This window comes from Rhagoletis pomonella, unplaced genomic scaffold (assembly GCF_013731165.1).
Source record: "Rhagoletis pomonella isolate Grant_MI unplaced genomic scaffold, Rhpom_1.0 Rhpom_scaffold_00008, whole genome shotgun sequence".
Lineage (NCBI taxonomy): Eukaryota > Metazoa > Arthropoda > Insecta > Diptera > Tephritidae > Rhagoletis > Rhagoletis pomonella.
In genome coordinates this window covers 11,384,551-11,397,040 of record NW_023458562.1, presented here as the reverse complement: position 1 = coordinate 11,397,040, position 12,490 = coordinate 11,384,551, and the positions used below count along the sequence as shown (strand labels likewise).

General features: G+C 38.4%; 1 protein-coding gene across 11 annotated transcripts in view; it reads left to right on the top strand.

The window, feature by feature from the left end:
- The window catches only part of LOC118744184 (PH and SEC7 domain-containing protein), a 77,530-nt gene extending 66,705 nt beyond the window's left edge, over positions 1-10,825 (top strand). For 6 of the 11 annotated variants that reach the window (XM_036476992.1, XM_036476990.1, XM_036476989.1 and 3 more), the window contains 5 exons: positions 2,303-2,551; positions 5,521-6,223; positions 6,293-7,673; positions 7,740-8,188; positions 8,304-10,825. In XM_036476992.1, coding sequence (XP_036332885.1) covers positions 2,303-2,551; positions 5,521-6,223; positions 6,293-7,673; positions 7,740-8,188; positions 8,304-10,056 — 4,535 coding nt within the window. In that variant the 3' untranslated portion in view covers positions 10,057-10,825. The remainder of the gene's footprint in view (positions 1-2,302; positions 2,552-5,520; positions 6,224-6,292; positions 7,674-7,739; positions 8,189-8,303) is intronic. The other 5 variants (XM_036477000.1, XM_036476998.1, XM_036476999.1 and 2 more) reach the window with 2 other exon arrangements.
- Positions 10,826-12,490: the final 1,665 nt, after the last annotated feature.

The window sequence follows — 12,490 nt, the reverse complement described above, 5'->3', positions numbered from 1 at the left end:
ATCGATTAATATACATACATATAAAACAAATATTTGGATCTTACACAATTGCTAGTGCTTCGTCGAGCTTCTCCTCCAATTTATGGTGTTATTACACAATTGGAGGAACCTACAATTTTGCTCAGCTTTTTTCATGGCAAAAAAACATTTGATGTTTGCTATTGCCCGCCGAGGGACCAGGTATCGAACCCGGCGACCGCCATATACAAATATGTATGTATGCGTTTGGTTTCATATTTCTACATTTTAGTCTTACTAGCCTTTCATAATTGCATTCAAAAATATCTGCATATACAACATACATACATACATAATTCAATGTGAACATCCACAACATCACAATTTCTTCACTCCAATGTTCGTGCATATGTATAATTCGTAATGCTTTGTCGAAATCTTTTTTAAAATCAATTTTCATTAATCTTAGTTCTCCTGCTTGCTTAGCTTGTTTATTGGTTTGTTCCCATATAGATTATTAAATGTTACTTATGTACATATGTATGTATGTATACATACATATCTATATCCGAATTAAATATGAATGCATACTACTCGAACACAATAAACTTAAGCATTTTCAGTTTAATTCTACTGTGGCGTAAACTGCAGTCCTTTTGTATGCCTTTTAAGCGGAATATATATACATATATATGTTTGTAAATGCATATGGATATTTACTTATTATGTTTAGCACGGAATTGCAAGAACAGTAAGTAATAAAGAAACAAGTAAAGAAGTATAACTTCGGGCGAAACTGAAATTTCTATACCCGGCGCAGGTATCCACTGTCGTCGTTCCAACTTTCTTTAAACTACCTAGAAGTCTATAGCAGTCTTATTTATTGTTAAGAGATTGTTGTAAGTATTAACTTGGAGTAATTGAAAGTCATCAGTTATTGAAATACCGGAAATTACCGTTATACGGGAAGCCATGGCAATTTTGGTCCGATTTGGTACTAAGTTTATTAAATGCACAGAGTTTGGTAGAAATTGATAGATTGGTTACCGAGATATACATTTGTGGTCATAAGTGGGCGGCGCCACACCCAAAATCCAAAATTTTTTAATAATCCAATTTTATGTTCAGTGATCATTGTTATTGTCGATTTTGAGTCAATAAGTTTCAGTAGTTACTGATTTATCGCAGTTTTCGTGTTTCTGTAAACTACCGTAATATGGGAGGTGGGCGTCGCTGTTGCCCGATTTCAAAGATTTTCAACAAATTTCTTAGCTGGATCCTAGGCAAGGCTCATACCGAGTTTGGTAATGATTGGTGAAGCGGCTACTAAAGTACAGTATTTCATCATAAATGGGCGGGGTCACGCCCCTTTCCCAAAAATTTCATAATAATAATATTTTGTACCAAAATTCTACTTCACATACTTATTTTCAAAAATTTGGATCCAATATTTACGGAAATATCATATTTTTTGCCTTTTTCGAAAAAAGCGTTGTATGAGAAAGGGGCGTTATATGAGAAACAGTCCGATTTCGCCCATTTTCAATAGCAAACTACCTTGGATAAACCTTCATACCGAATTCCGTTGAGATGTCACAATTTTTGCTCGAGTTATCGTGCACACGGACAGACTTCTCTTCTCATTGTGATCACTTATGTATACATTTGTCTATATCTATCTCGCTTCCTTTAGGCTGTTACAAACAACCGTTATGAGAACAAAGTTATAAAACCCTGTGCACAAGTGCAGTCGGGTATAAAAATACAAATGAGTTCACTACGATGGGTTGTAAAAGCGAAAAATTATTTCTTTGGCTAGTCCCTTTAGACGAAGGATATGCCTTGTAAATTCCTTGGCTAACTTATTTCACAAAACCAAAAGCTTATTTGAACTAAATAATTAGAACTTACAATATTAGGTCTAGCTGGTGTTCAACGTACGAGTTTACTATATACTTTAAATGCTACTCAATGCGCATCAAAATTTAATTCTGTTGATGATTTTTTTACTATTTCTGAGTTAATTTGTTTGTCTTTAATATAAATATTAATTTATTTTTAATTTTATTTTATTCCTTTTTTAATATATTTACTTATATTTTTTAATATTTTATTTTATTGCATTATATTTTTACTTCGTTTTATTTTATTTTAAGCTATTACTTTGTTTGTTTAAAAAATACAACACTTCCTTGTCCATGCGATTTCAGTCCGAATCGCCGGCGCTTAGTGCAAGTATTTTCAAAGCAGAATACAGTGTGAAAAGAAAAAAGATACAATTTAGCTATCTTCTCGTATAAGATAAAGTCCTAATATACTCAATTATCCCAAACGCATTCTTTAGTTCTCTTTCGTGGACCACCACGCTATAATCCAAAACGTCGGTCGACGGTCGGTTGGCCAAGTGGCAGCTGCGCAGGCAGTTGTGCAGGTAGCCTTATGGGCACTTTGTCACGTAACGGTACATGTGGCCAACACGGACCGCCGTCGCCATGTCCATCCGAACATATCCCATACAGCTCCGCTAGTTCAAGCCTTTCAGAAGGATCATCAGGACATCGTTCACACGAGGATGACATCAGCATTGTAACAGGTATTGTTTCTTTTAATTCAGTATGTGTTTTTATTAATTATTATTGTCAATTAAGTTTGCATCTCATTATTTTTGTACTTTTTACTAATGACTAAATATATTCATACAAATTATGAAAAACGTAATACCTGCATATCATGGTAGTGGGACAAACTTCGAGTTCAAAGCCAGAATGTGATATACGGCAGATAATGCACAGATGCTAATGTTTAAGTTTTTGTTAACGAAGTAATAATAAATTTACTACTTAGTTCCACAAAAACAAGGTTATACATGCATTGACGGTCAAAATAATAACAGCAAAATTCAAAATGATGCTGTTGGCAACTTATCTTTATTTATATATCGTTAGTAATGTTCTTTTAAAATATGGGTCGATCTAGTATATGTATCAGATACCAAATAAATACTACGTTTATACGCATTTATTATTTGCAAATAACAACTATTTTTATTTGCAAATAGCTTACGTATAAACGTAGTAAAATACAAGTTTCAAATCTTGCACAAAGTTCACAAAAAAACGTTAAATAATGTTGATCAAAATGATATGCAAAATAATGTTCATCAAAATGTCGATTTGTTTAATTAGATTTCCTAGAAAGAGTTCGAGTACTAGTATAATAAAGTGCAAGTTTCAAGTCGATAAAAATTATTGAAGATTTTATTGCAACGCTTTTATCAACTTGCAATGGTGTGTGTCCAGACACCATTCATTGCTATAAAACCTTTGCTTTGCAAAGATCCTATAAAAGTCTAGACATCAACCTCGTCGCCTGGTATCATATCAAAACTCTAGAGGTAGATGTCGCCTCGCCGCAAGTAGTTATATATTGCGCCTAAAAATTTCCACTACACACGCTATAGCGGAAATGGGCGATTCGCCATTCGTTTAAATGAAATATATTGGTGCTCGTAGGCAGCGTTGCCACTATTCGCCTTTTCCGACCAAATTTGGTCGCTTCTTTTTCATTTGGTAGGTTGGTCGGCAAAGTAAGATTTTGGTCGGATAGTTGAATTAAGTTTTTAAATTCTTAATTATAAAAATATATATTTCAAACATCATTTTGCATATAACTATTTGCCAATTGTAGCTTTTAAAAATATGCCAATCCTGCCTTTAAAAATAAGAAACCTGATTGGGTTGGCCACTGATGGAGCCAATGTTATGGCTGGAGACTTGGGTGCAGAAACCAATTTATTTTATATAAAGTGAACATGCCACTCACTTGCTCAAGCTACGCTTGTAAGAAATTGCCGAAAAGCATTCAGACACTATGCCGCAACATATATAGTTTCTTTTCCCACAGTCCAAAGAGGATACATGAACTGAAGGAATTTGAGGAATACTGTTCGGTAAAAGCCCACAAAATCCTGGTCATATCTCAAACACGATGGCTTTCACTAGGAAGCGTAGGAAGTAAGAATAGTTGAGCAATGGGATAGTTTGAAACTTTATTTTATTTCCTGCTTATACGAAGTAAACGGTATGCGATTTGGAGACCTGGCAGAAGGAATGTGTTGCAAAACGAAATGCAAATTTTTTATTTCTATCGTATATTTTCCCCATAATTAACAATCTTAGCAAAGAGTTCCAAGCTGAAAGCTCTCGTTTGCCATACTTATATGTAACTATCAAGACACATTATCTCTTAATTTTTAGTAACTTTATTAAAAAAGATGCGATCAGTAACATATTATTGTTGATTTTAAAAATGAAGTAATCATGTTAAAATATCTGACATTTTTGTTGGAACGAAAGCTGAGATGTTTATGAAAAGTAATGTCAATTACTCTGGAATCCTTGAAGTTAAACTTTCAAATTCGTGGAAATTGAGAGAACAAAATGGCAAATCTCTTGGAGAGGAAGTTCCAAATTTTTATTGGAAAAATTTTAGCTTGCAACAATTCGCAAGTAAGAAAAATAGCTGATTGCATGTTGCTGAGTGCAATTTGTATTAATAAGGAAACAGTTTATTGGGTTTTTATAGATGAAATTGATAAAATAAATCTATTTAAATATGAAATAAGACATGAAATATTCTGTTTAGTTGAAATTATTAATACCTATCTCTTAACGCCAAAAGGCATCTTACATTTATGATTAGTTGATTATGATTTATGATTAGTGGTTTGATAACCCAACGATGGAATGCTTTGTAGAAAGAATGTTCAAACTCGGTATAAGCTTCTTTTCAAAATGTCCATGGTCGGTTCTACACGAACGCAAACCAAAGCGATTTTTAGACATTTTCAAATTTTGCATATTAAGGACCTCTTCATTTATTGCATCTGACAGCTGGTACTGATACTGATAAGTATTTCATATTACCGCCTTTCGTCGAAAAACATGTATGTAAAAACTTGATTATTACGATTGAAACAAATTTGGACGTAAGGAAATAAATTAGTTCAATTAAATACATATCTACATACATGCATAAGTATGCATCGCAATTTTACAACAGCATTAGTATATTTCCCATTTAGTAGCAATGAGCACAGCAAATGAAAAATCAAAAAGGTGTTTTCAGAACTTATGAAAAAATTAAGTAGACTTCCTTACGCTTATTATTTTTGTTTAACGTTGCCAGCATCTAACATTTTGGTGAAGTACCATTATAACCTTCAATTCTAAAACAATGTAATATGTACATATTTTTGTAATCTTAATCACGTAATATATAAAACAAATGAGGCGAATTGAATTAGCCGGTTGTCACGGTTGCCAAGAAATCGAGTACTAAGCGTCACTCGACGGCCATATATGTACATCCATAAGCCCTAAGTTTCTCCCGCATCTTTATGTATAGAAATGTAAAAAAGTACGTGCGAATGAAGCGTTAGTTCCGAACGTAGTAATTAGTCGAAACTTTTCCTTGGTCACACACTTACACTATATGAACCTACAAATGACTATGTATGTAAACCATTTTCTTTATCTATTCATCGTATTTTTTCATATACAGATAAATCACTTGGTGACACCAGCGACATAATTAGCGACTCATCTGGTGTCGGCACAAATTCGGACTCGGCTGCGTGTTCCATTGGTCATCCAAGTACGACGGTCGTATGTATGGAGCCATATCCCGGCAACACTACAGGGCACATTTCATTGCAACCAGGCGATGTTATCGAAGTGGTCGGATCTACCGATTGTGGGCTTTTGGAAGGATATATACGGGGATCCAATCAATCAGGTTTCTTTCCAGCCGACTGTGTACAAGAAGTTAACTTGCGCCAAAAGAATATTACAAATGTATCCCTAGCGGCTATACCGGTTATAAGTGGCAGTAGTAACACTAGTAGCCAGTCACCATATTCACAGCACACATCGATGGATGGTTCCATTAGTGGCTCAGCGAATAAACAGAGTTCACCTCAGCTAAGCATGCCAAGTGTTAGAATGGCTGCGCATACTGCAAATAGTGGTGGCACGCTGCCACGCTCAAGTATTCCACCTACCCACGTCCATCACTCGCCTTCTGTGTCACTAAATAGCAATGGTTCTGGCTCGGCGATGAATGGCGGGAACGCTGATACGGAAAGTATTAAAAGCATAGGCATGGTAATGAGTAAAGATATTGCAAACGGGGGCAGTGGAGCCTACAACGCCCCACAATTAATCGGTCAATACAACAGTGCCACAGCTCCAAGAATGAAGAAATCGTAAGTATGAGTACTTAAACAAATTTAAAATATGAACTAACCATTTAAAGCTACATTCTCCGTTCGCAGGGGTTTCAATGATCCGCGCACGGTAGTACTACATCGAGCTAAGCGTGGTTTTGGTTTCATACTGCGTGGTGCAAAAGCTTCGTCCCCGCTCATGCAATTAAAGCCAACAGATCGCTTTCCTGCCTTACAGTACTTAGACGACGTAGATCCCGGTGGTGTAGCAGATATGGCAGGCTTGCGTCCAGGAGACTTTCTTCTTGCCATCGGAGGCGAAGATGTTCGAGCCGCTTCCCATGAAAAGGTCGTCGAAATGATACGATCTGCTGGGGCGCTTGTCTCAATGACTGTTATTTCCCCGCAATTTCCCAATCAAATGCAAGCTTCAGCACAATTCTTGCCCAGTAGTCACCCATTATCTAGCGGACCAAGCACACCCCAAACCTCCCATCGTCAATGCGCAACTTTGCCGCGCAAAATGTCTATGGGGCCCGGTAGTGCCGCGACTGCCAGTATTGGTACTGGTAGCGGTCGAATGCCTGCTCCACTACCACCACGCCGAGATCCAAAAACCACACTGAGCGTTGGACGGGCAAGAGCAAAATCTATGGTGGCTGGTCTGGAAAGTGGTGGCGAAAAAGATGACGACGACTTGCCACACACCAAATCCTCATCAGTGGAGTCTATTGTAACACCCACACCCACTCATCCTGGTACACCGGTACAATTACGTACAGCTAGCATCAAAGCTAGGCCAACATCTAGCCGCATAACCGCCGCCGAACTAGAGGAGCTCTTCCAGCGTCAGCAGGGCGAAGCAATTGATGGCTCGAATCGCTACTCCACTATGATGACTACGTCCCGCTTTCAATCTGGAACAGATAGTGGTGCAGCTACACCACCGGCCTGCACCAATTCACCGATGAAAGCGCCACTTGTCTACGGTAGCGTTGCAGAAATGAAACGCAAAACAAAAACTAAAAACGGTACTTTGCGTGGGAAACCGTGCCCAATTCCAATTGTGGGAGGAACTGGTGCTCGTGATCTGAAGCGTTTCCACTCAACTCCGGACCTAAACGCACACTTAAATGGTTCTGCATCATCAATTTGGGCCGCGGCGAGCAAGGGACACCATTCGCAAGATGATGTCGCCACTCTGCACGCTTCTATGCAGCGTCTTAATATGCTACCGCCACCGACACACCCCCCACCACCGCCGCCTGTTGGTCAAGTGATTAAAGTAGAGACTCGCAGCACATCTGAATATGAATCCACTCTATCGTTACAGCAGAAGCTAAAGAAACGAGCTGAAAGTGATGTGGTCACTGCTGCTGCCATCGATGGAGTTCAATCGAGTTTCAACCCCTCTGCTAATGCCAAAATTTATGCCTCACCCCAAGAACTACGCAATGTCATGGCTTGGAAACTACGACAAGCGCAGGAGGTGAGTAAACACACGAATACTAAGCAATTTCATAATCTGTAATGACTTTTTTTTATACGTTTAAAGAGTCGCCAAAGTCAAAGTAGTCAGCCGCATCAGCAACAACAGCAGCAGCAACTGCAGCAGCCACTAAACTTGAATATACCGACAACACCTATAACACAGTCAACAATAAATCACCCTACAAAAGCCCAAAAGCAAATTTCTAGTAGTCAGTATGCCCAACCTACCATAAGTCAAGTGGTTCAGCAACAGAAGCAGGAGCAGAAGAAGGAGCAACAGCCACAACAAACGCTATATGATGAGAGCCAACGAAATGGCAACACTGAAGTCAGCAGTTCGAACAATAATAATATAACAACGGGATCCGCTCCTCCTATACCAGAGCCAGATTACAGTTTCAGTGAATCAGACGGTGAAGATGAAAACTCCATTTTAGTCGCTCGAAATACTAAATTAAACGAAAAAATCGCACTTATCGAGGTACCCGAGACGAGTGGAAATAGTCAAGCGAGGTGAGAGTTTCTGATAGTGTATCTGATTGATAAGACATTATTGCTCTATGTATATTTTTATCTAGTTGTGTGAAAACGTGATATGCATTTTATTAATATGGCCATTATGTTTTAGCGGGAGCAGTTCTGGTTCAGCCTCCATCTCTCACTCTCTGTCCGTGGATGAAATCCAGCGCGTCCGCAGCAATTTGAAACAGTCAAAGTCTTCGCCAAACGGTTTCCTTAAAAACGAAAGTGGTCAAAGGTTCGAGTCGGCAAATACAGTACAGAGTAAGCCTACTCAAAGCAGTGCTGAAGATCAGAAAAATAACAATAAAGACAGCGCTAATCAGGCTAACGAGGTAAACGAGGAAGAAGGTGACAAGAGTTCCTCAAGTGTTAGCAGTGACCAAGAAGTTGCAGGCGGAACGTCCAAGCGGGACACTCCCAAATCCACAGATACAATTAAGAAAAAGCCCAGCGTCACAATTGACGACGAACCTAAGACAACACCTAATCCAGCCAAAGAGCCGCAAAACACTACAACGCAATCGAATGTCGTTGAAGAAAGCGTGGTTGACAGTGCGGATTCTCCTGCGAGTTTTTCACGAACCATAACCAATGCCACAGCAGAAGACTCGAAACCAGTTACTGCATCTACTTCAACAACACCAAGTGGAACGCTACAGGACACTTCAGCAGTAGTGATTTCTGACACCGAGAAAATTCCCACATCTACCGTTGCCAGTACAGCTGCTGCGTTTGAGGCCAAAGCAACAGCCACCACAGTAACTGTTAAACAAATGGTACAACAGCAACACGCCCCTGTAATACAACAGCAACAACAGCAAATGTCAGCAACGAAAGTTAAGTCCTTAGTTATCCAAAGCCAACAGATAAGTAGCAGCAAAGTTCATGCCAATGCAAGCGGCCGTTTATCACAGCCACATTCCAATCATACAAAGCAACAGCAAACAGCGAAAATTCTACCCGTAAATATACCACAACAGCACTTGCATCCGAATCAGAAATTGCTCGCTACCCAACAGCACATATTTTTACAGCAGCAGCAACAACAACATCATCAACAACAGCAGCAGCAACAGCAACTGCATCAACAGCAGCTAGCGCATCAGCAGCACTTGCAGCAAATATTGAAGGCGAAAGCAGCCGCTGCTGGCGTTGCAGGTGCAAACACAGCCGCCATAGTCACCAAGCAGCAACAGCAACTGCATAAAAAATCCCAGCATGAAATGACGTCTGCCGTCTTCGAATCTGAACATGAACAGCGGTCTGAAGACGAAGGCGATTTAAGTCCCTCGCCACCGGCCAAAGCATTCCAGCGCCACAATTCCTTGACTCGAAAACAGGCAGCAGCCATTGCTATGCAGCGCGCCACCCGAAGCGCAGCCGTCTCTCTAATGCAGCTGCCGCCCCCAATCGAGGCGGACAGTGATAATGAGCCGTGCGTAACCGCCGGCAGCGGCGGGGGTAATAACGCCGTGTTGAGCGCCGCTGTGCAAGGCAGCGGTGGGCACGCGGGTGGTGTGGTGCCCATAGGCGCCGAAAACATTGTGCTAGCGCCGCCTCCACAATTCTGCGATTGCAATGACATCAAGCACGCCCCACAACAGCAGCTTCATCACATGCCACCAGCGCAGCAACACCTCCAACAACAACAACCGCAACAACACATGCATTTACAGCAGCAACAGCAATATCAGCTGCAGGTGCGCGCGCACATGCAAATGCATGGAAGCGGTGGTGGTGGCGGTGGAGGTGGAGGCGGCACGGCTGCTATGAACGTAGTTCCGGGTAATGTCGGAACTCTGGGACGCGTGCGCCTCGTAGGGACGGCTCCTAAAACCACACACCACCGATTTCATTGAGGGAAATTATTTAGATATAAAATATGTTTCTAAGTATATGTATGTCTATGGCATGTGAAAGAAGAGCAAAGTAATCTCCAGTGCTAAAACCCTCTACATATGTATGTATACAATACAGTATAACATTTTAATTAAGCTCTACTAAATACATATGAATTTATTGCAGTTTTTGAAATGCTCTGTCAACTTCTTAAATGCGGCAACTTATTTTTTATTTCTGAACAATTTGTAAACTTTGAGTATCCTTGCCGAATAAGTATCACCCTCGTTGCGAGAGTCGTGTAGAATCGAATCACGTCATTGCCTAAAATATCCACTCGACTAGTGTATTAAAACCAAAAAACTTGGTAGCATTGTATAGTTTTCGACGATTTTGGTCGTTTACTTATTTCAGTATGACAGTAGACAAAGCCACTGTCTACGAGTCGTACAATTTAGCCTTATTTACGACTTACGCAATGAGGCTGTATGTGTTGGAAAATTAATATAAATTAAAACATCAAAAAAAAAAAATTCCAAACAAATATATAATTAATAACAACGGAAGATAAGGCACAAGACCAATAGGTGCAGGCAGCAGGTCATTCTTATAAAATAATAAAAAGCTTACATAAAAGTTGAAATTGTGTAATGTGTATAGTGAGTTATGAAGCTGATATTAAATGGAAAAACATGTTACGAGAACCATATACATACTAAATAAAACCAAAAGTATTTACATACATAAATTCCCATGGAAAGCGCCGTATACCATGGCACCTAAATATAATTTATGTACGTCTTGTGAACGATGGCCAACAATGTTTTTTTCGCAAGAAATCGGTTTGGGCAAAGCTTCATAGGCGCCTAAACTAAAAGAAATAAAAAAAAAAAAACAAATTTATGTTCACTCAATGATATCGCACTCAGCTCTATCCTTCCTTTTTTCAGAAAAGTATAAACAGCAGAAGAACACATATGTATGTACATACATAAACACATAATTTTAAGTGGAGGCAAGTGGCTAAAGGATATGTATTCCAAGAAGAAAAGTCTACAACTAAATATACTTTGTTCAGGCCCCTTGCCCAAAGCTGTAATGTGTGTGTGTACATACATAGACAAATTTAATATGTACAGTTGTCCACAAAATAATAGGAGTGCGATATTTTGACCAGTTTTGGCTATTTGTCTTTTGTTTATTTAATGTTTATTATTTTTTTATAAAAGCCTAGCTGGCTATACAACAAACACCATATAAATTCAGATTTTAAACTTTGTATAAAAATTATAAAAATTTTGCAATTTTTCACCCAAATTTCAAACTTTTTAATCAGAATCTTTAGAAAAAATTCTGGTATGCAGTTTTGTAGCACATTCAATTCTAGTCTGAAGAAGTGCAAGTTTCAAATATATAAATATAAAAAAATAATAAACATTAAATAAACAAAAGATAAATAGCCAAAACTGGTCAAAATATTGCACTCCTATTATTTTGTGGACAACTGTATGTACATGCAAATGTATAATTATTATATACAGCTTGCATTACACCGTCATGGCAGCAATGTGGAAGAATAATGATGATTATATTTCCTCGTGCATACTTACACATTTTTGAATAAAATGTAATGATCTAAATTTATTGGAGGTTAATGAGGAACATAAGTAAGTAGTTCATTTTATACACAAACTTCATTTTATGTAAAAACTAATTATTATACTTGTGCGACTTTCATTTAATATCGCAATATTTACTGATGCGAAGAAAAGTATCTCACCCCTATTGCGAATGTCGACTGGCAGTAGATAAACGACTATTAAGCGATTATCGATTATCGATGCTATTGCGAGTGTCGCTTAGTCGCTCAATTAGCGACTGTGAATACTTTTTAATCGCTCATCCTTCTATTGCTGTTTTTTAGTCGTTGGAGTTTGCGTTTATAAAATTTACATAAGAAAGTGGTACTATAATGGATAAAAAGTAAGTCAATTGAACTGGAAGTTGTAAAAAATTGTGAAATATACATATGCATGTATGTGTCTGAATTACAGATCAAAAATTATAAGCAACAAAAGGCAACTTGCGCGGTTGGTCGTACTGATGCAGGAGAGTGAAGACATAGGCAAAGGAATTTCCGGAAAGAGTAGGGTAGGAAGCTCCGCTTCTATTGGAAAAGATACATATACAATATATCTTGTGCATATAACTCCGGCTACGCCATCCACAGTGTTTTTGCGCAGAACCAACATCAAAAGTTTATACAAAAAAACTGCATAATTTATTAATTGACTAGTGCTCGGAAATTTGAAATCTTTATTTTAAATTAAAGTTGAATTCTTTCAATACACTTGTTATGTTAAAGTTTTTAAACTCGGGTCACGCATTTGGACACAAAAACCCAACATCATTGCACAAAAAACTTAACCGTACCGTATTTCTTAAACTTCCATA